The 23,361-nt window shown below is 53.0% G+C and overlaps 1 protein-coding gene across 1 annotated transcript; it reads left to right on the top strand.

The window, feature by feature from the left end:
* The first annotated feature begins 9,778 nt into the window (after nucleotides 1-9,778).
* IL1RN (interleukin 1 receptor antagonist) lies at nucleotides 9,779-13,071 on the top strand. The gene is made up of 4 exons (XM_016153089.2): nucleotides 9,779-10,007; nucleotides 10,374-10,462; nucleotides 11,097-11,209; nucleotides 12,047-13,071. The coding sequence occupies exons 1-4, from the start codon at nucleotides 9,898-9,900 to the stop codon at nucleotides 12,257-12,259; spliced, it is 525 nt and encodes a 174-aa protein (XP_016008575.1). The 5' UTR covers nucleotides 9,779-9,897; the 3' UTR covers nucleotides 12,260-13,071.
* The last annotated feature ends 10,290 nt before the right edge of the window (nucleotides 13,072-23,361 follow it).

Genomic DNA, 23,361 nt, shown 5'->3' with positions numbered 1-23,361 from the left:
CAGTCACTTGTGCTGGAGAAGGCCATGGCCCTGCCCTTCCCGCTCTGTGCCCCTAACTCATTACCCTGCACTTCTGAACATATCACAGATTTGCTGGTTGTCATGTGCCTATGGCTGCTGAAGGGGTGGAAACCTGCCCTGTGTAAAGCACCTGGTTGGGAGCCGAGTGCAGGTGGGCATTTTAAAAAGATTGTCCATCTTCTACATGGCTCAGGAAGTCTGTACACTAGGATGGGTGGACATTATTTTTTTGGTGGCATCAGAGCCACACCAAGGCCATGTGGAACATGGATTCTGAAAGCTAATTTTGGCCTGAGTCGTCTGCAGACTTCCCTGCACTGACCTCTATCTTTCTATTTGCACTTGATGTCTGCCCGTTGGAGAGTCCGAAAGGTTCAGGACACGGGCCACCTCAGAGGCTTTGGAGGCCTTATGCCGCCACCTCCTACATCACGTGCGCAATGAGAACTCCATCTTGCAGGTGTGTGAGGTGAGCAGTGTGCAAAGCACACCTGCACACACGGCCTCGTTTGTGATCGGTCTCCATATCTGATGGTCCCAGAGTAAAAGAAAAGGTGCTTGGGTGCTGCGAGCCCGGTCTCGAGCTCAGGGAGTGGGTGTCTGCCTGGAACCATCACTCAGGGCCCCTCCCAGTGGTCGGGGCCAGTCTGGGTTGGGTTTGCAGTCGTGCTCTTGCAAAAGACCAAGCTGGCCCCCAGGCCTGGGCAAGCCCCAACAACACCGGCCGTTCTGTTGCTGGGCACAGCTTCCCCTGTGACGCCATCCTGCACAGCAGACTGCAGGGCACCTACGTGCCCTTGTCACTGCACAGAGCCACTGGGCTGTCTGTCCAGGATCCTGGGTGGAGGTGCTTCTACTTATCCATGGAGGCCCCTGGCCTCAGGACATTTGGGGCCCAGCCTTCCCGTGGCATGGATGAGCCCACAGATGCACATCAGCTCAAGCTGTCAAGGGGCAAGACGCCCTGCCTGCACTGCTCCTCAGCAGGAAGCCTCGACCCCAAATCCCCTGCTGGAGGCTCTGCCCCCCCAGGGCCCTTACAGGGGTCACCAGAGAGGGTCTAGGGACAGGGCCCAGACCTCGGGGCTCCCCCTGGAGCCCATAGCCTTGCTTCCTCTTGCTCTCCTCTCACCATACCCACAGCATGGCAGGTGACCCTGTCCAGCACTCCCAAAAAACCCGTGCTCCCCGTGTGTGGGCAGATGGCCCCCTGTGGAGCAGTTTCTGGTGCTGTGATGACAGAGGGAACAAGGACACAACCACTGTGCTCACCTCCATCCCTCAGAGTCTAACAGCACTGGTGGGGTGGGAGGAGACAGTGTCCTTTGGTTTTGTCATGGTGGCTGTTGCAGGGACCACACCAGCTGATAGTTCTGTCACAGGACTGCGGAGAGAGCAACAGGGATTGATCCTCCCCTCCAGTGCCGCCTCTACTGACACAGGAGGGTCCGGTTGTCGTGACTGAGCCCCGGGCCCGATGACTGTCCGAGGGCAGGATTATGGTGGGGAGATAAGGAGAGCCAGCAGACCGACTGGTGGGCTTTCATCCAGGAGCTTGTGAAGGGCCTTCACTGGGAGGGGAAGTCCTGGGACATGGTGGCCTCCCTGTCCTGCCTGCATCTCTGCTTCCTTCTGAACCACGTCTGTGCCATTCTAGGGACATGCGTGAAACAAGCGTCACATGGCTGCTCAGCTTGTGTGGTGGCTGCAGGGCTGAGCCGGTAAACGTGAGGCGTGTGGCACACTGGCCTCGCGAGGCGTGGACGTGTGGCCCAGACCCGCCCCACGGAGCAGCCCCCTGATGTGACAGAGGAAACTCAGTGTGGTGACAAGGCGGCCTGTGGGCAGGTGCCCTGTTATCCTAAGGCCCCACTCTCCAGGCTTATAAGACCCGGCTCCTTGTTCGGCAGCAAATAGGCATTTCCCTACGAAAGCTGCTTTACTCAGGTACCCCCGTGGGGTGAGGGGCCTCGTCCTCCCTGCAGGAAGTAGGGGCATGGGAAGTCCCTGGGTTACTGCAGCAGGACCCGCCTGCCTCTGGCCCGACCTCAAGCCCTGTGGGACCAGTGAAGGCCTCTGGTGTGAGTTGAGGCCCAGAGATGGGGTCAGGGATGTGATGGCTTTCAACAGGTGCCGCCAGACATATTCACGAGTAAGGGGCCCTCCGCAGGTGAATGGGGCTGGTCCTGCCCCACGGGGGACACAGGCTCGAAGGTACTGGATGGGCGGCAGCCACTGGGTGAACTCCCTGCCTTCCCTGCCCCCAATGCCCTGTTTCTGGCTGCTTCTGCCAGCCCACCCCTGACCTAAGGTGGGGGCAGCATCAGTATTTGGCAGCTGGCAGGCTGAGGCCTGGAGAGCAGAAGGGACACATTTTGAGCACAGACCTGGGGCTCTCTGCTTCCGTGCGCCCACCCCAGACCCCTCAGAAGCATGTCGTGTGTTGATTCCCCTGCAGCACTTGCTGCCACGTAAAGTTGGTTTGTTTCCTGGTTTCCTATCCACCTTTCTCCCTTTGAGTGTCAAAGACCTTGCCTGCAGCGGTGCCTGACACACAGGGCTCTGTCAGCGCAGTGTCTGGAGGAGTGGACACATGCGGGGGCAGTGGCAGTTGGGGCTGGGTGGGCACTAGGGTCCAGCCCAGTGGTCCAGTGCAGCCTCCAGTTTTCCGCGGATAAGAACCTGTCTGGTTCCTGTCAGCCTGAGTCACGCTCCTGGCAGCAGGGCTGGGCCAGCCCTGTGTGGGCGTCAGGAGGAGACGCGGCCGCACCCAGGAGGCTCTGGGGGCCCAGGTGCTGCCCAGTGTCCTCCATTTTGGGCTGCAGCTTGGTCTGGAGCCGGGGCCAGGAGGACCTCAGAGGACTCGTTCCCCTAGGCCCCCATGGCTTCGGGTAAGCTCCTTCTACTTCTGCTTTTTCATCTGAAAACTGGGGAGGAAATGTTGTTGGTGTTTACCAAATGCTTTCAGATGGAAGAGCAGGGTCATTGGGAGATGTCGCGGGCATGGGCTACAGGCCTGTGTGGGAGACCTGGCCACGGTGGAGGTGGGGGGACCATGCAGACATGGGCCGGCCCGCAGGTAGCAGGAGGCCGGCACGAGGGAGGAAAGCCTGTAGCTCAGAGCCTGTCGCTGGTCTTCCTGTGTTGGTGGAAGCATGGGGGCCAGGGACACATTCTGTGGAATGATGCGGAGGATGGTGTGGGCTCCCTGAAAAACACTCATAGGTCCGACAGGCAGTGGGAATGGTGGTAGCTGTCGCAAATTAGTTCCAGCCAATGCTTGTCACCTGAGAAGAGGCCCAGGTGGCCAGAACGTCTTGTTTCTCAAGAGGAGTCAGATGTTCTGATTGTAGTATGTGCGGTATTTGATTAAATTGAACGATAAGGTGAGCAAATGAAATATCGAGTGTAGGGGCTGCGGGCACAGCCTCTGGCGCAGGTGGGGGGGACCCACACGTCGGCTCTGAGGGCTCGGCCTCTGGGGCCAGGTGCACCTGGTGCATGAACTCTTTCTCCCTCTGGGTCTCAATTCCTTGAGGTCAGTAGGGGCTGGGAGACCCTGGGGCTCACAGGTGCTGCGTGTTTTTGAGAATTGACGGTTTGAGGCAGCCCTGCGTCCGGCACCTCTGTTGGTATCACTTTTCTAACAGTATTTGCTCGCTTTGTGTCTCTGCGTCACATTTTGGTAAACCTCACAATATTTTGTACTTCTTCATTATTATTGTGTGTTATAATGATATATGCTCAGTCATCTTTGAAGTGGCTGCTGCGATTGTTTTGAGATGCTGTACACCACACCCATAGGACATAGTGCCCTTAATGGACAAACCTCGTGTGTGTTCTGACTGCCACCTGACTGGCCAGTCCCATATCTCTGCCCTCTCCTCGGGCTTCCTTTGTCCTTGAGTCACAACAATATTGCAGTTAGGCCGGTTAATAACCCTATGGTGGCCTTTAAGTGATCAAGTGAAAGGAAGAGTCACATGTCCACTCCCGTGAAGATGCTGGGCAAATTATTGAAGTGACAACCAAGGATTGAAAATGTCACATAAACTCTGCCGATAAAGCAGTGACAGTTCTGAGAGGACTAATACCCTCTTCGAAAGAAGATCTGCGAGTAAAATGCTATCCAACAGCATCACATGCTATAGAGAAATTGTTCGTGAAAGGAAGAGTCAGTCCATGTGGCAAACTCCATTGTTGTCTTATTCTGAGAAATCGCCACCCACCTATGGTGACTGCCAGCATGACTGGTCAGCAGCCATCAGCATCGGGGCAGACTCTCTGGAGCACACCCTTCCTCAGAAAAAAGATTACGACTTGCTAAAGGCTCAGATGATGGTTGATATTTTTTAGTAATACATTTAGTAATAATTAGTATTTTTTAGTTACAGTATATATTCGTTTTTTTTTTTTGATAGAATGCTATTGCATTATATAGACCTAAAGACTATAGTGCAATGTGAACAGAACTTTTAGATGAGCTAGGAAACCTAAGAATTCATGTGACTCGCCACTTCAAGGTAGTGTGGCCCCGAGCCACAGTGTTCCCAAGGTCTGCCTGTAGAAGTGGCCGTAACACCTGTGCCCACTGCAGGCTATGCACACTCTGCCTGCCTGTCTGTCTCATGAAGGGACCATACCCGGGCTGCAGGAAGCATGTAGCTAAAAGGCCAGCAAGGTAGAGTGACCACCGTGCATGTACCAGACAACAGATGGCCGGCACTTTTCAGGGTTTGTGTTGCACGGTGACCAACTCTGGCTCAGTTTTCCGGGGGCTGAGGGTTAGCCAGGATGTGAGACCCTCACACTAAAACTGGGGAAGACCTAGAAAACCCTGCTGCCCACTGCCTAGCTCACGAGTACATGGAGAGCTTTCTCTTCAATCCAGGTGAGGCTTTGGGGTTGTCCTTTCATTTTGACTAAAAAACCTCCCAAAATTTCAAAGCAATTGTGGAACAAACCATTGCCCTGTATGATGTGAGTTTATCTTTTAAGAATGAGCAACATTCTTACTCCCGGGAACGGTGTGATGGAGCAGAGAGGAGAAGCAGGGGCCGCCTGGCAGGATGGCCATGTAGGGGGCAGCATGGGACCTGGGTTCAGACCCCACCTTGGCCTGGATTGGGCAAGTGAGTTAGTCTCTTGGAGCTTTGATTTCTTATTCTGCAAAGTGAGCGCAAGTACTCACACATCTCAAGAGTGGGTGCAAACGTGCCTGCCTGGCACAGCTTGTTATTGTTGTGTTGGGAGGACCAAGGGAGATCTGTGTAAGAGAGAAGGACACAGGGCCTGAGCAGAGCAGGTAAGACACATGGCTGTCCCTTCCCCAGTTCCTATCCCTCTCCTACCTGCAGAGAAACTGCCCAATAAGGCTCGTCCCTAGAGCCAAGACAGCAAGAACAAATGTGTATGTCTGGACACACAAGATAAATACATAAAAGTGGCTCTCAGTGCAGATGCATGCCCGACCCCGGAGCTGCTGGGCTAAACTGCCTTAGAGAACTAAGCCAGGTGAGTCCTGAGGCCTGGGGAGAGCAGCCTCATTGTCCAGCAGTGATGGTGACAATTGGCTTTACACATGGTCTCCTGACTGCTTGTCAGCAGCCAGAGAACAGACTTGGTCACCCCATGTGGTCGTTTGGTGGGCAGCAGTGCCCAGGAGAGCCTGTCTCCAAACTTGACCTACTGTTGATTTGGCTGAGGTGGACTCTGCCCTCAGCAGGGCTGGGCAGGTGCGGATGACAGAGAAGACGTCATGCTGCTTTATCCCTCTTTCTCCTCTGCATACCAGTTTGTTATCCACGTCTTAGAAAGAGTAACTAGAGTCTCTACACTATTATCTCAGCAAAACTCTACAAGATGGGACAACTGCCCATATTGTGTGCCGTGTGCTGTGACACTCAGGCACGCAGGAGTCCAAGGGCAAGATTCAGCCATGCAATTTAAAGGGCGCACTTGTCCACCCGAAACAGCAGCTTAAATTCTTACCAACAGAGCTGGGGTGACACAGATGCAGCTCCAGGAGGCACAGCTGAATGTGTCTGCACCAAAGGTCATTCAGGGTGTCCGATAAACTGGATTTATCAGGAGGGATTGTTCTCTGCAAGGGAACAGGACCTGTGGGCTGATAAGGCGTGAGGTTGGAGTTGGGACATGGGAAGGTTTTTCTCTGGAAAGTCTGGGAGCAGCCGCCCCCTCCCCTCCCCGCCCCGTGAGGTGCTGGAGTCAGCGGGGTCTGACTGTACGTGTCCCTCCCTGACTGCACTCAGTGATGGCATGTTGGTGGCTCGAAATCGTCCATGGCGAAAGCACTCATGCCGAGGAACCAGCGAATGCTACATATTGGAACTCTTTTTTGAAACCCGGCTGTGACACTAGCCAGCGCCCGCTGCTCTGCCTCCAGGCTCGTCACCCCAGACCACAACCTGGTGTCACTGTTGTCCAGGGCAACCTTAAAATGAATCTGACAGTGTCACCCTCTGGTTCACTTTCCTTTAAGCTAAAGAAGAGCTCCCTGCCCTTCCTCCTCTGGCTCCCGCCCCAAATGCTGCTTTAACTCCAGCACCATGAATAATCAGATTCAAAAAACACAACATGTCAGTTTCCTCATTTGGCCCAGGCTGTCTAGGACCAGCCTTTCTGTTTGGTACCTAGTGAAGCCAGACGAAATGCATTGCTGAAAATCTGAGGCTTCAAAGAATAGCTGGGAGGTGGAGCTGGACCTCGGCCTTCACCCCGGGAGCCTTGGCCGGATTCTAAGGCTGCCGCTAAGCTTGGTAGACTTAGGGATTCAGGGTGGTTGGTGAAAAAGTTTGTGCTCTATCTCTCACTGAGGAGTGAGGTCCAATGGACCCCCAGATTTGGGCTGGGACCCCAGGGGGTCAGGTGTGAGTGGCCAGCACAGCCACTGAATGGCCTTCAGCCCCGCCGGGGCCAGTGTACCTGGGCTGCCTTGCCCTGGCCTCCCTGCTCAGTGGAGGCCAGCATGGTCTCCTCTGAATAAAGACATCACTCAGAGCCTCATATAATCCCTGTAGGGTTCTCTGTGCAGAGTCCAGAAGTAAGGCATAATCGGGTACAGACCAGGTGGCCTATTCACTGGAAGAAAATACAACAGGAGAGGACCTGGTGGGTTCAAGCCAGGGAGGGGCAGGCTTTACAAGAACCATGAGCAACATGTTAAAGGATTTTAAAGACAAGATCGAAACTTTTGGCAGAGAACTAGAAAGTATACAAAAAAGGAACCTAATGGAAATTCTAGAACTGAGAGATGCAGTGAACCGAAATTGAGAAAGCGCCGGCATGTACGTGCTGAACGCTGTGTGGGGGTCAACAGTGCAGGCTGAGCCTGCGGCCGCCATGCCCTTGCCTAGTGTCACCCCTGGGAAATGGATGGCCCGGGTTTCCTATTTTTGTGCAAGTGGAACTGGGTTGTTTCTGTTGTCACCATCGTCTAGTTGGGCAGGGCTTGGCACATGGGTGGCACCAGACACAATCGTGGTGCCTGGAGCTCGGAGGGAAAAATGGGGCCCAGCAGGGAGGGCTGAGTCCATTACACCTGAAGCAGAGTGAGGGGCCAAGCAGCAGAACTGAGAATGAGCTGAGTCAGAGAGTTCCTGTACTGAGGTAGGGCCACCAGCCTCCTTGAGACGGAACCAAGAGTCAAGCTGTGGCCAGAGGCATGGGGATAGGCCAGGGGCTTCCCCTTCCCCCACCCCCGGGGGCAAGGGAAGGGTTGACTGGGTCAGGGGCATGTGACCGACCTTGCCCATTTCACCTGGGACAAAGGGAACACACAGCAGCCATCTGTTGTTTGAGCATTTCCTATGCGTCAAGGCCAGGACTCAGCACGACACACACAATGCCCCATCCTTGTAGTCACTGTCACATGCCTTTTGTTATTAGCCCCAGCTAGCAGTAGAGAAGCAGTGAGCAAGAGAGCCTGTGTACATGTTCTGGGTGGTCCAGCTCATAAAGGATGTGGGAGGATGCAGCCCAGTCGCCTGGCTTCAAGCCCGGTCCTGAGGACAGCCGTCCTCAGACCCAAGGAGGCCCGTAGGCACAGCAGGTGAAGGCACAGACTTGAGAAAGGTGGGGACACCAGCTTCTACTCTGAATTCGGGCTGGAGACAGCAGCGTTCCCAGGAGATGCCCTGTGGGCAGGACCTTGACTGCGGGCTCACACACATCGCCTCCTTCAGGCAGTCCTCCCAAACCAACAGAGACAACAGAATGCCCGGCCCTCAAAGGTAGATACGCTCTCTTCTCACATGTGTCTCTGGGAGATGACTCCCAGATGACTCTCCTGGCAGATGACTCCCACCAGGTCACATGTGAGAACAGAGCAGGGATGTGTACGAGCCATTTGCCCCTCTGTTCAGACAACCAGGGAAGTGACTCAATTTTTGCAGAAATGTTTCATTTGCTCTGATGAAGGGCTCTTTAGAAATTGAATTCCTTCGTGAACTTCCTCTCATTTATTTTTTATTGAGGTGTGACCGACATGGCATATTGGTTTCAGGGGCAGAATGCAGTGGTTTGCCTGTCACCACACATAGTCATGTCATTTTTTCTTGTGATGAAAACCTCGAGGGCATCCTCCCTTGGCTGCCCTCAGCCTTGCAGCTTGGCTGTCCTCCTCAATGGCTCACCCCTCATTCGGGTGCAGATTCCACCTTGCTTGGAGAACCATCAGGCTCAACATGCTGGCTGCCGCAGGAGGAAGGCCCTCGGCAGAGAATCGGGGGCCCTGGGTCCTTCCCTTCCCGGGCCTTTCTGGGTCTTCTTCCAGCAGTGACAGGGTGAGACGACAGTGGTGGGGGTGGCCAAGCTCCCAAGCAGTCCTGAGATGCCACAATCTGCTTCTGTCCTGGCGTGTGCACCCTGGTCACGGTCACTCGGGGCCCTCCTCGCCTTCATTCTGTCCAGAATCAGGAGGGTGCTGACCTCTTCCTAAGGCTCTAGAATGTAGTGGGGAAGGAACAAGTGTTGCTCATGTCTACTGTGGGCCACAGCCGTCCCTTCCAACCAGCATCCCCCCTTCCCTCCCAGTGAGGAGACTTTTTCAAGGCCACCCAGGCCTCAAGTGGCAGAGGTAGAATTTGGATCCATTTCTGTCCCAGTGATGAGCTCACCCTAACATTCTCAAGACCGTGACCTCAGAGGTGTGGATGACAGGGACAGAGCTGGTGTCAAGGTCCCTTCCAGGACACCAGCTCAGGACCTGGTGTCAGAAAACTCCAGGGAAAGCTACCACCACTCGGTTCTGTAAATAAAGTTAGATGGAACCCAAGCAGCCTATTTGTTGACAGATTGTTGGCTGCATTCAAGCTGCAACGCTGAGCTGGGTGATCATGGGGTGGCGTGGCCCTCAAGCCCTACCCCATCTGCCACCTGGTCCTTTTTACAGAATGTTTCACAGTCCCTGGTCCAGAGTCCAGCAAGGCTGTCCACCCTTCAAAGGACACGGTGTGACATGAGACCGTCCCTGTGCCGGGGCCCTGCCCCTCGGACATTTCTACTCAGATCTGTTTTTTAAGTCAACACACAGCCCCAGGGCACCTATGGGCAGCTGAGGCTCGGGGTAGGGTCCTGTGTGCTTGTCTTGCCCAGGAGCTCAGTGCAGGGAAATGGAAATCTTTGTTTTGCGGAAATTGCCCTACCGGGGAAAAGGCAGGCCAGTTACGACACTGACTTGCGACACCCTCAGGGCAGACGGTGACAACAGCGAGGTTTCTCTTTTTGGAAATGTGAGGAATTTCCATTTCTGAGTGGGGCAGGGCGCAGTGGCTGGTCCGGGTGAGGGACTATCTTCTTTATAAGCAGCTCCTCTGGGCCCGAAATGGCAGTCCCCGCTGCCAGTGCTGCCACAGGATGGAGATCCGCAGCCCCAGCCACCTCATTTTCCTCCTCCTCTTCCTGTTCCCCGCAGAGACAGCCTGCCACCCTTCAGGGAAGAGGCCCAGCGAGATGCAAGCCTTCAGGTAGGGCCGGTGCGGGCCGGGCGCTGGGAAGGGGCTGCCACCGCGGGGCTGTCCGAACTTGTGCTTGTGCCTAGCTGGCATTGGGAGCCCAGCCAACTTTCTAGAGACCCTAGCAACTCAGCAGCTACCACAGGGGGTGGCAGGCAGAACGTGTGTGCACCTGGAGGGCCTGCAGGCTGGTGCTGCTCAGGGCCCAAGTCCAGGTCTCCTCCTGGGACCTGAGGATGAGGAGCAGGCAAGCCTGGGCTGACCCTCATGTCCTTCTCCTGCCATAGACGTGCGAAAGTGCCACTCCCCAGGTAGAAGTCCAGGGACACTGGGGTCGGGCCCAGTGCTGTCCACCACAGCGGCCCTTTTATGTTTCAGGATCTGGGATGTTAATCAAAAGACCTTCTACCTGAGAAATAACCAGCTCATTGCCGGATACTTGCAAGGACAAAACACTAAGTTAGAAGGTGAGAGGTCGCTGGGGACACCGGTGTGGGCGCTGGGTCATCCTGCCTGGGTCTGCAGTATGGCGGCCTCCGTGTGACATCTTGACCCTGCTGGGGAGGCCCGGCCTCTAAGGGCCACATTTGGGGGTGGTCCCAAGAGGGCAGGGAGGGCAGAGCTTAGGAGCCACCACCTGCAGGCGCGGTGGTCCCAGGGCCACAACTGGGGCTGGGGGAGCCAGATGGAGCCTGTGCACCAGCCTGTGTCTAGCCAGGCCCGTATCCCTGTGCCTGGACTTCGATGCCCCACTCCCACGATGAGCACATGGTATAGACAGGCTGGCTTCCCATTGCTACTGGCAGCCCAGAGGCCAAGGAGGGACATGTGGCTCAAAATCACCACATCTTGGGTACCATCCTGACTGTGTGTGATTCCTAGCATGGGCCACATGCCAGCTGGCTGGAGTCAAGTGTCTGGGAGCAGTTAGGTATGTGCTTGTCTGGTCTTCTGTTTGGGTGCAGACCAGAAAGGTAGGCCCTACTGTTCTGATGACCTTGGGTTTAGGTCGGGGGCAGAACAAGCCCAGGGAGAGGTCAACTGTTGGCTGTCTTGGCCTCTCCACCCCCACAGCCTGACCATTTGCTCTGCTCCCCCCAGAGAAGCTCAGTGTGGTGCCGGTCGAGCCACATGCCATGCTCCTGGGGATCCATGGCGGGAAGCTGTGCCTGTCCTGTGTCAAGGTGGGGGACGAGATCAGGCTGCAGTTGGAGGTGAGACTTGCCCAGACAATAGTCACTCATGTTCTTCCTCGTGGCTCGTAGACCAACTAAGACCTGGCCCTCCCCTTCCACATGGGGAGCTGGGGCTCGGTGGGCCCTGGGGCGTCTGGACGATTCCCCTCCTTCAAGCTGTCTCCGCATGGCCACCCAGAGCTCTGGGGGCAGCTTGTGCCTCCCGACAGCATGGCTGCTGGTTTCTAAGGGGGATTATTCCAGAACCACAAGCACTTATGAAACGTTTGCTTGCATCACACTGCTAATGTTCCCTTGGCCAAAGCCTGTGTCACATGGCTGAGTCTAGCCTCAGAGGGGGAGGGGTTATAGGGGGTCAGCACCAGGAGGAGGCTCCTGTGGGGCCCTCAGTTTCTGTGTGCCACTCCCTTGTCCCAGGGCTTCCCCTTAGATATTCCCTCCTCCAGTTTAGGACCTCCCCAGTCTTTGTCGACTCAGATCGTGTGCTGTCCTCCTCACCTGGGGCCCTGTACTCCTTGGCGCCATGCAGGATTATGGGCTGCCCACAGTGGGGACAGATGGTCTTGTCTCAGGAGCTTATTGGACCAAGTCTTAATCCAAACGTGAACCTTAACCCACAGTAGCCGTGAGGAGAGGCACTGCCTCTGCTCATGTGCTGTGTGTTCATCAGACTCATGGACTCCTGGCAGGAGTGGTTAGACTTTCCCGAGCAAGGGTGTAACAATGCCACAGCCTCTTCATGTGACTGTTGTCCTACGAGGCCTGGACGTGTGGGGTCCTGTGGGGTGTCTGGGCCCCAGCGTGGGGTAGGGGGAGGTGGCACCAGAGCCCTCACCTGTCTACCCCGGCTCCCAGGAAGTCAACATCACTGACCTGAGCAGGACGCAGGAGCAGGGCAAGCGCTTCACCTTCATTCGCACAGACAGCGGCACCACCACCAGCTTCGAGTCTGCTGCCTGCCCGGGCTGGTTCCTGTGCACGGCTCTGGAGGCAGACCAGCCCGTCAGCCTCACCAATAGGCCCGAGGAGGCCGTCATTGTCACCAAGTTCTACTTCCAGCAGGACTAGAGGAGCTGCCACTCCGTCCCACTGCCAGCACAGGGGCTGTGAGAGCCCTGGCATCGGGACCCTTGTCCAGCCCCCATCTGCCCCCGTAGTAGCCTTTCTAAGGGGCAGCTTGAACCAGCACAGCTCAAAGCCCTTCAGGGCCACCTGTGCCTTCCCGGGACCACCCAGGCCTCCTGGCCAGCCTGACATCCTCTGCTCTCCTGTCCACCCTCTCCCCATTCCTTCAAGCCACTTGCTCGCCTCTCGCCAAGTGGCTCCCAACCTCGTTTTGCAAACTGTGGGAAGCAGTAGTTCCAGGTCTGTGGCTTGACGGCAAGCAAGAGCTTCCTAGTGTTTGTGGGAGCCCATCCCATCCAACCTGAACTAGAGCCCTTAGCTTGGTGATGGCATCCTTCCTAGGGGTGCGGGTGGAAGTCCTCCTATGCCTGTGGGACAGTAGAGAAAGCAGGTCTCCTTTTCCTTTTTCTTCCTTGTTTTTGTGATGGCCTAACTTGTAAAAATGAGAGTGCACGCTCTGTGCTGGTCCCCAATTCTTTCTTTCCTGAGTGTTCCCCGAGTCTAGACCCTGCTGCCCTGGTCCTGAGCACCATCTCCACTCCAGACCTCCCATGGCTGCCGGCAGCACCCCCAAATCTGTCCCCCCAGACTAGAGTAGGGACTGTGACTTGCATGTGTCTCAAGTTGTTGCAGGGCCGAGCATGTGCCTGACTCCCAATAGGTGCTCACAGGTGTGTCGTATATGATGAGTGGAGCGTCTCCTGGCCCCTGTGTCTTAAGCTCTCTCTGTTTTACAATAAAACCTTGCAAATGCATCTATGTTTCCAGCTGTGTCTGTGGCCCCCAGGCTCAGGGCAGAGGGTGTGGGGAGACAGGGAGGCTGACGGCTTTCTCATCCAGGGGGCCTGGCGCCTTCCTCTGAGCCAGTCCCTCCTGGGGCCTTGCTGTCCCCAGACACACAAGGACATGCCTCCCTGCATAAAGGTGTGTGGCAGCAGTAGCCCTGAACCAAAAACAATGCAACCCCCAGCACAGAACACCTGGTAGCCTGTGTCCATATGATGCAGCTCAGCAGCAGAGACGGGACTATGGCAGCTGCCCGCAGCGGAGCAGGGAGCCCCACCCACAGAAGCCAAGAGCACAGCTCGTTCACACAGAGTTCAAAACAACCAAAGGTTGTGTGGAGGGCTATGTAGGTGAGCACGAGGAAAGGTGAAACCATGCTGTCCCTGAAGGCTGGTGGTGGGGACTGCATGCCATGGGGTGGGGCAGAGGGGTCAGGCAAGAGCAGCAGAGATGTGGGATCTAGGCAGCACGCTACATCTTGCCATGGACGCTACCGAACAGTCTTCTGTGTGTGTGTGTGTGTGTGTGTGTGTGTCATATTTCGTGACTCTGGAATGTCCACAGACAAAACGTCAGCTCCTGGGGTGTGAGGGAAGGGGTACCTGGGAAATAAGGGTGGTGGTGGTGGGAGAGGAAGTTGGCAGTGGTACATCGCATTTGGCCTCACTAGGTGCATGTGCAAGTGTGTAGGAGCCACTGCTCATCAGACATCCTCCAAATGGTCCGCAAGTGGGGTGCTATCCTTTCTCCTGCCTGAATCCCCTGCTAGGCCACCAGCTGCAGTGGAATCCTGGCCACCTGGTTTGTTCCAGGACAGTGTGACTCAGACGGGGGTTTCTAGCCGAAGCTCCCTGGACCCCTCTGCCAGATGCCTAGGGGCACACCCCACAAGAAGGGTTGAGTGGTAGGCAATACCCCTCACCCTGCCCTGCTCCCTGATCCCAACTGGTCTGGTTTGAGGGTGGCTGGGGTGAAGCCAGGACATCAGCATGCCAGGGCCTGGACCCCTGGACCAGATGGCTCCTGACTCAAGTGCCAGGTGGCTGACCTGTAGACTCATCCCTATATCCCAGATCAGGAGCACACACGCCAACCCTGCCCACACGGGAACCCAGGGCCATGCCTGCAGGGGAAACGTAAGCTTTGTCATTGGTGGGTGGTGGATGGCGTGCATAAAAGACATAGACAAAAAGGCCAGGACTCTCCTTACAGGGAGGACTGGGTCAGGGCGGGGGAGTGGAATGGGGGGAGATAGCCATGCCCGTCCTCTCCCAGGGGACTCCACGTGGAGTCAGATGATCAGAGCAGAGGGTGATCTGGGTAGCAGTGACCTCAAACTGTGTCCCCTTGTTACTCCACCTCCCCTCGAGGCTCTCCTTGCCAAAGGACAGGACCATCGTGCCCATTGTCAAAGTGGCCTTCCCGGGCGGTTGGGGTCACTGTGGCACCTCGGCAGTATCTGGTGAGTTGCAGAAGTCTGCTTTTGTGACTGACCTATGGCTGGAGCACGGGGCAGGGGGCAAGATTGGCAGGGGCAGATCCTGCCAGCCTGGCCGGTGACAGTCAGTATTATAGCCACTGTGAAGCGCGAACAGGCCCAGGACACTCTGAAGCCTAACCCCTCACCGCCTGCCTTCTGTAGGGTACATAATCTCTTGCTAGGCACTGACTATTCCTATGTGGCCTACAAACCCAGGCTCTGGGATGACTTCCTGCGGAGACGTGGAGGCCCCCTGCTGGCCCTTAGTTGCCTGGTCTCGCAGCTCTCAGCAGGACTATGGCCAGATCCCATCTGCATGGTGTCTGTTTGAACCCTTTCAGGGGTGCTATTTGAACCCTTAATATAGGTACTGAGTGCTCTGCATTTTGCAATCTCTGGAACGCCTGGCCTCTTACCTGAAACTGACTGAGCTCATTTGGACATGTTGTGAAGTGTGTAGGCTCCATGGGCATTTCCCAACCACTCTTCTGTCTGCTCAGAATTCTCCATCTCGTAGACCCACTTGGCCCGTGTCCTCTGCAGAGGCTACTGTCCAAATGGAGCCTCCTAGAGGTCTTTTCTGACCACCCATCTCAGGTGGCATCTGCCCCAAAGCCACCTATATCTTCTTGACTTGTCGTTGTGCCTCACTTTATTATTCTTTCTACCAATACTAGCTCTGACAACATGCATGTTTGCTTGTTTGCTTGCTGACATCCATTTCCCTGCTGGATCCTGACAGGAGTGGTCCCCAACACCAGTGTCCTATCATCAACTCCAGAACCTTCATCGTGGAGCAGGAGCTCTATGTCACATCCAGCCACGGAGGCCATACACAGAGGCCAGGAGTGGGGCCCGTTCAAATATACAGCGTGTGTGTTGCTGTTCTGTAGTTAATGTGTTTTGCCGTTGTGTCTCTCTCTTGTGCTGGGCGGGAATGATTCCTTCTGCTGTGGCAGACGTAGGGACTCAGGTGCTCTAACTGGGTGTCTGTGTCATCACTGTGAAAGTCAGTTTCAGTGGGGAGGTGAGGAGGGACAAATGGAAAGAGAGAGAAAGTTGAACAGGAATGCAGGCTCACGGCAGAGACTGCATGAGCCACAATGAGAACAGAGTATGAGAGGCCATTGTCCCAAATATTCTGGGCCTCGCCACCTGGGAAGCCTTCCAAGGCCCGGCCTGTGCTTCGCTCTCAGCCACCCTCTTTCCCTGGAGACCATCCCTGCTGCTGTTGGGCCGCCAGCTCCCAATTTCTCATTTCTGTTGTGCATGTCCTGCAACCTCCCAACACCAGGTAGGTCCAGGCTCACCTGTAGGTATCCAGACAAAATGTCCGTGTGCTCCAGGAGGGCAGAGCTCTGAAGTCACGGTCACCTCTAGTGTCACATCCTCGGACAAAGCCTCCACCCTTGCAGAGCAGGGCAACTCTCTGGAGAAAGTGCGTTTTGCCCCCTCTGAGGCCCTCGGTGGGGAGGGTGTGTGCTGCCCTGAGCAGGGAAGAGGGTAGCCAGGAGTAGGGATGGCCGGTGTCCAGAAGCCCACTTTTGGGTGGCTGGGTGCCACAGAAGAAAGAAGTCTCTGACTTGAAGTCTAAAGGCCCAGAAGTAAGATCCAGCTTCACGGCCAGCAGTTGGGTAACTCTGAACAGGCTCCTGAAACTTCTTAAAGCTCATTTCACTTGGTAACCGAGGTCACAGCACTTGTTGGGCTGTTTTGATAGCTGTCATGTGGAAGTCTCTGTGCAAATGTGCTCTGTAAAGCCCGCTAATGATGTTGCAGCCACTGTCTTTAGGGCTTTCAGCTGCAGAAGAAAGCCAAGCAGATGACTCTGTCGGAGCATCCTGGTCCTGATGTAATACCACCCTATCCAGTGTTTCTGGGGTGACCCAGGGAGGGCCCTCACTTGTGCCCATGGGGCCCATCTGCCAGATCTTCCACACTGCCCCCTCTTATCCATCAATGTCTACACCAAGGGCCGTCTCTCCAGATGATCAATCCCCAAGCCTTCTTTCTCAAGGCACCCAGAGGGTTCCAAGAAATAAGAGAATATTTCTCCAGCTCTGTACCACTAGGTGGCACCTGTGTCCCCAGACAGCACTCTATGCTGTCCGACAGTCCATGTGAGAAACTTGGCCTAGGATCATCTGTTTCAGCAGGACACTCACTCCCAAGCAGATGCAACGCGTGCAGGTGCGGTGTGGGCCGACCAGATGAGAAGAGAAACACGTGGAAGCTGCGTGTCGAGATGTGGCCGCTCGCCTCCCGCCCGTACCGTACTCACGGCCACACTGTCCACACCGCCACACCATCCACGCCACCCATGCTGTCTGCACTGTCTGCACCATTCACACCACCTACATCGTCCACACCGCTTATGCGATCCACACTGTCACACCATTCACACCATCCATGCTGTCCACACTGCCTACACCATCTGCACTGTCTACACCAGTCACACCCCCCACGTCCTCCACACCGTCCACTGTGTCTGCACCATTCGCACCACCTACACCGTCGCACCGTCTACACCACTCGCACTGCCACAGGACAGCTCTTTAATCCCTGCCTTTGGGAGAATAGTTTTCGCTTCGCACACATATAACCAAATGCCTCATTCTGTGTCCAGAGCAAAGGATCCACCTGCCGCCAATGCCTTTCCAAGTGTTCACTTTCCTAAGACAGAACTGCTTGCTGCTCTGATGTGATATCTTCCCTTTCAACTGACCACACCAGGCTTTCAAGAACATTGGGACCAAGGACTCAGTTAGGCTCTGACTCCCATCCTCGGAGCTGGTGCTTCTCTCTCTCCTGCCCGCTCTGTGACAAGGAGGCTCCCTCAGGAATACTACCAAGCAACCAGTTTACCCTCGCACCCCTCACTCTGCTCAGCACTCTCCCATTTCATTGGGAACAGACTGAAATTACACTTACGACCTGCTCACTGGGTGGCGTTGGGTGAAGCCAGTGGCGTTCGCATCAGGTGGCACTCCTCTTCTCTCTCTTGGGATATAAATTCATTTCATTTCCCCACCGAATCCCATAAGAGTGTAGATCACTAGTGGCCTCCTAGGGACATGAGGGAGTTAGATCTGAGCCATCAGGAGCCGTTAGGGGGCTTTAAGTTAAAAGGCAAAAGGATTTGAATAGCACTTTTGATTAAGGCACAATTTATAGCAACATCCTGCACAACTTAGCAGTGTTCAGCCTGTGAGTTCATACAAATGTACATGTGTGTAACCACCATCTCACCAAAAACGCAGAAGTTTTCCATAACACGGGAAAATCTTCTGTCTGCTGATCACAACTCCCCCTTAGGAAGACACTGCTTGGTCTCTACCCACAGCCTGCCCCCCCCATCTTACGAAGGACTTCCTGGAATGGGGCGCAGACCGCAGGCTCTTCCTCTGGTTTCTTCCTCTCAACACAGTGTCTGTGAGATGCACGCAGCTGTCGTGGGGGAGTCAGTGGATGGCTTCTTTCTCTTGCTGAGCAGTGTTCCAGTTTCCGACTACATCACTACCGTGTCCATGGACTTGTGAGCTCTTGTCACTCTTGTGCATGATAAGTAAAGCAGCTGTGGACGTCCTTTAGGACAAGTCTTCTCATGCGCATTTATTTTTATGTCTCTCAGTTAAGTAGTGAGGAGCGGAACATCTGGGTTAAATGGTAGAAGCGTGTTAGTTTTACAAGAAATTGCCAAGTTGCTTTCCAAAGTGGCGGCACCATTTATACAAGCAAAGTGTGAGAGCAGCACCTGCCCCTTTTCCTTGCCGGTGTTTGGTATTACCAGTGTTCAAATTGTAGCCTTCCTTGTGGGGTGAAGTGGTGTCTTACCGTAGCTTTATTTTGTGCTGATGTCATTGAGCATCTGTCACGTGCTTATTGGCCATTTATTTACCTGTTTGAAGTGTCTGTTTAAGTGTTTGGCCGTTATTGTAACTGAATGTTTTGTTTTTTATTATTGATCAGTAGCACTTGAATATAATCTGAATATGGTTCTTTTGTCAGGTTTATGTTTTGTGAATATTTCCTCCCAATCTGGGGCTTATTCATTCTCCTAACAGGGTATTTCAATGGACATAATTTAGAACACTTTTAAAATAAAACTCAAGTTATCAATTCTTTTCATCAAGTTGTAAGAAACCATTCCCTCCTGTTTCCTCTTAGATATTTTATAGTTTTAGTTTTTATACTTATGGCTATGGTCCATTTCGAATTCGTTTTTATGTGTGGCATAAGTTTCTTTTATTTCTCTGAAACAGCTTCATTGAGATATTCTTGTTCACATGCCACACCACTCACCCATTTAAAGTGTACAGTCTCACAGCTTTTAGTTTTGCCATGGTTAATTTCAAGTGTCACTCACATGGGCTAAAGGAACTCAGGGAGCTGACACCCATGACCTCTAGATGTTTCTGGAGGAGATGGGTTTGCATCAGTGACTGAGGAGAGAAGCAGACCCCTCCCCAGTGCAGGGGGGCCTGGTCGACCCACTGATGCTCCAACAGGACAAAAGGCAAAAGGGCACATTTGCCCTCTCTGTTGCAGCTGGGATGCCCATGTTTTCCTGCCTTCGGACATTGGACCCTTGGTTCTTGGGCCTTGGGCGCAGACTGGGATTCACACCCAGCCCTCCTGGTGCTCCGGCTTGTGGACGGCAGGTGGTGAGCTGGTGCTTTGTAGCCTACCTCCTTTCATACATGTCTGCATGTATGCTCTGGTTCTACTTCTCTGGAGAACTCTGACTAATGGAAATATATTCATGGAGTTGTGTAATCCTCACCACAATGAATTTCATCATTTTTATCACCACAAATAGAAAACTCCACCTCTTTTAGCTGGCGAATCCCATTTCCCTCTTTTCCTCAGTCCGGGGTGACATTCATCTTTCCGTACCTATTGATCTGCCCTTTCCAGACGTTTTGTGTAAGTGGAGTCAGGCAATGTGTGGCCTTTTGTGATGGAGCTTTTCACCGAGCATGATGTTTTGCAAGCTGATGCACACTGTGGCGTCACCTCAGTCAGGCTGAGTAACATCCCAGCGCGTAGCCACTCTACTTGTTGTTTATGCATCAGTGGTAACATTGGGTCATGTCCACTTTGGGCTGTAATGGACTGCACTACTGTGAATGGCCTTGCACATATTTTTACATGGATGTGTATTTTCATTTCTCTTGGGTATACACCGAAAGTGTGGATCCTGGCTTTCATGGTGCTTCCATGCCTGACTCTTGAGGAACCGCCACATGCTATTTTCCAAAGCTGCTGGGTCCCTTCACCATTCCCCCAGCTTTTCCATCCACCCTCCCCCCACCCACACACACACTGGCTACTCTCTCGTTCATCGTGACCAGATTAATGGCTGAGAAGCGTTGTCTCGTGGTTCTGATGAGTGTGTCTCTGATGCCTAATGGTGTTGAGCATGTTTTTGTGTGCTTACTGGCCATTCGTATGTCTTATTTAGAGAAATGTCTATTCAGATCCCTTGCCCATTTTTTAGTTGGGTTACTTGTCTTTCTGTTGAGTTGGAACATGTCTTTATACATCTAGATACAAATCCAGGGTTGTTTTTCACCATGCAGATTTCTAGGTGTTTCCAAAACACTCGTGAAGAGACTCTTCTTCTCTGTCGAAGTTACATGACACAGTTGTCGGAAGACACCGATTGACCATAAATATGCGTGTCTGCATTTGGACACTAACTCTGTTACATTGATCCATTTATCTATCATTACCCCATTTCAGATGAAAGCACTTCCTAATTTCCCTGTGATTTCTTCTTTTACTCATGGATTATTTAGAAGTGCACTGTTTAATTTCCAAATATTAGGGCATTTTCTAGATAAAATGCTGTTGATTATTTCTAATTTAATTCCACCATAATCAAGAAGATAGGATCTACATGACTCTCACCTACAATATCTAGAGATTGTTTTTAGCCAGTCCGCATAGTTGGTTTTGGGTAATGTTCCATGTGCACCTGAGAAGCATTTGTGTTCTACTCTCGGTGGGGTCAGATTCCGTAGTTTCATTTTGTAAAGATGAATGATAAGGTTCACATCTTCTACACCCCGACTGATTCTGTGTGTCCTTGTTTATTAATTATCGAAAGACGTGTTAAAATATTTAACTCTGATTGTGGATTTTATATTTCTCCATTTGGTTCTGTCTTTTTCTGCCTGATGTATTTGGAAGATCTGTTGCTAGATTCAGACATATTTAGGTTTGTTATGTCTTCTTGATGAATCGATCCTTTTATCTCTATGACACTTCATTTCTCGGAATACTCCTCGTATTGAAGTCTGTGCCATCACCCCAGTCAAGGATAATTGTCCAAAATTAACATAACTGCACCAAACTTTCTTAGGCTCACTGACTGGTTACAAGGTATATTTTTCCATCCTTTCGACCTGTCTGTGTTTTATATTTAAAATGTGTCTCTTCTAAACAGATAGGCAGGTCTTCTTTTCTTGGCCATTTTGACAAGCTCTGCCTTTTAATTGGAGTGTTTAATGTGATTATTGATCGTTTTCAATCTTGCTTGTTTGTTTTATATATCCCGTTTGTTTTTGCTTACTTTTTCTTTCCTGATTCATTTCAGCCATTGCTTTTGTATCTCGTACTGGACATCACTCTGCGTGAATATTGTAAAGCTGCAAGTATAAGAACGTGCTTGTGTTTCCCCTCCCTTTCTTGTCATCCAGCTATTTGGGTGCACATTATTAACTCCTAATATGCTATTGTTTTTTATTTAAATTGTCAGTTGACTTTTAAATCATTTAACACAAGAAAGAGTCTTTTCGATTTACTCCTCCAGTTATCATTTCCAGGTCTCTTTGTCCCTTTCTGTAGATTCTAAGTTTTATCCTGTTTCTTCCCTCTTTCTGTAGTCTGGGTCTGCCAGTGGTTTTGCTTATTTGAGAATGTCCTTATTTGGGTTTCTATTTAAAATATGTATTTAACTGAATACAGAACTGTAAATCAATATTTTTTTTTTTTCTGTTGGCATTTCACATAGATGTTCCATTACTCCCTGGCCCATGTTGTCTCTGATGAGAAACAAGCAGCCATTCTTATCACTGGGTCCCCATATGCAGTGTGTATTCCCCTTATAAGACTTTTGTCTTCATCTCTGTTAAGTCAGGAAGTGTGAAAGGACCTGAGATTTGACTTTTCTCTGCTAGTAAGTCAGTGAGTTGGCATGTCATAGCTTACATCGTTACTAGCAGAAGATGAGACACTTTATGACTCATGGCAATGGCAGAGCAACCTCGTTGTACAAGTCTCTGACCCCAGTTCCCTCAGGGTGACATGATGAGGGCCAGATGCTGCCTGCAGAGAAGTGGGCTGAGTTGCAGCAGAGGACCCTAAAATTGGGAAGCCTTGATTTTATGCTGAGAAACTCACTTGTGTTCCTCCGACGGGGAAATACTGAAGTGTGTCTCCATTCCAGGGTAATGCAGAGGGAAGTTCCCCTGCCTGGAGCAGGCTTATCTACAGTCTACTTGTTCATTTATTTTTAAAGTCATGGTGATTATATCTCTGCTGCAACCCCCTATCTCTCCACTCATTCTATCCATCTTTTGCTGTAGCCTTTTTGACGTCTTCGTCATGGTTTTCATTTTTAATTCTTTACCCTGAGAGTCTAACATCTTATTTTTCTGCATATGTGCTACTGAGATATGATAAGAAATACATATTTGGCATTTGCCCCCCCCCATTCCTGACACAGAGCTCATAATAAACCTTGTTATTTCCTAGGTGATATGGTGATATTTTGTTACAATATCTAGTTTCTGTTGTATAGTGGTCGTTGTGGATGATACACTGTGGATGGATGCTCTGGGTTCTGTTATTTTTCTCTGAAGGGTGTCAGCTTTGTTCTAGCAGGAAGTTAAATTCATGGAACCTCACCTTGGTTTTGTGGAGCCTTGATTTTATATTTTGGATGGATTCCTTTTGGTTTTGTCCCTAAACCTAGGATGTATCCCTTTATCCTGGGACATAGTCTCTGCTCCATAAGTGTGGCCATCCTGGGTCTCTAGTGGACAGTCCAAAGTGTTCACCAAGTCGGGCTAACGGGGCGGAACTTGAGCCCCCAGTTCCCTCCGCAGCAGGCAGCTCACTGCAGGCATGTCCGCCCAGCTGTTTTCCTTTGGGTTGTTTATATTCTCGCCCCAGGCGAGCTCAACCAGGAGTCAGCTGCAGGTCTGCTGGGCAGTGTGTGTGCAGGTGGAGGGGCTCCCTCCTTTCCAGGGGTTTCCCCTAGGGAGTCCCCCCACCCCCAGGAACAGTTCACTTCGCAGCCCCGGGGCAGGCAGCAATCTTTGGAGACGGTTCATTCTACCCCACAGTGCCTGACACGCACACAGTGGGTGAGCAGCAAATGCTGGTAGAATGAACGGATGAAATACCGGTAAGTTACAGGTTTGCAGACCCAGCACCCAGCATCAGGGCCCTAGGTCCTGTGTGACTGCGTGCCCTTGGTGGGCGTGGGGAGGTGGGATGGGGGTCCAGGGCTGGGGACAGACACAGGTACCCGCAAGCACCAGCCGTGCCCAAACCGGCCCTGCCCCGCCCGGCGCGGCTCGGGTCCGACCTGTCGGACGGCTACGCCCCCGCACGGCCCCGCCCCTGGCCGCGCCCTCCGCCCCAATCGGGAACTGGCCTCTCCCGCGAGCGCACGCGGAGCTGACGACACAGCCCCCGAGGCCACCGCCCGCGGCCCTTGCTGCCCCCGCACCTGGGCACCTGAGCACCTGGCCATGGGGCGCGCGAG

The sequence above is a fragment of the Rousettus aegyptiacus genome, unplaced genomic scaffold (genome assembly GCF_014176215.1).
Source record: "Rousettus aegyptiacus isolate mRouAeg1 unplaced genomic scaffold, mRouAeg1.p scaffold_m13_p_7, whole genome shotgun sequence".
Classification (NCBI taxonomy): domain Eukaryota; kingdom Metazoa; phylum Chordata; class Mammalia; order Chiroptera; family Pteropodidae; genus Rousettus; species Rousettus aegyptiacus.
This window is presented reverse-complemented; position numbering and strand designations above follow the sequence as displayed.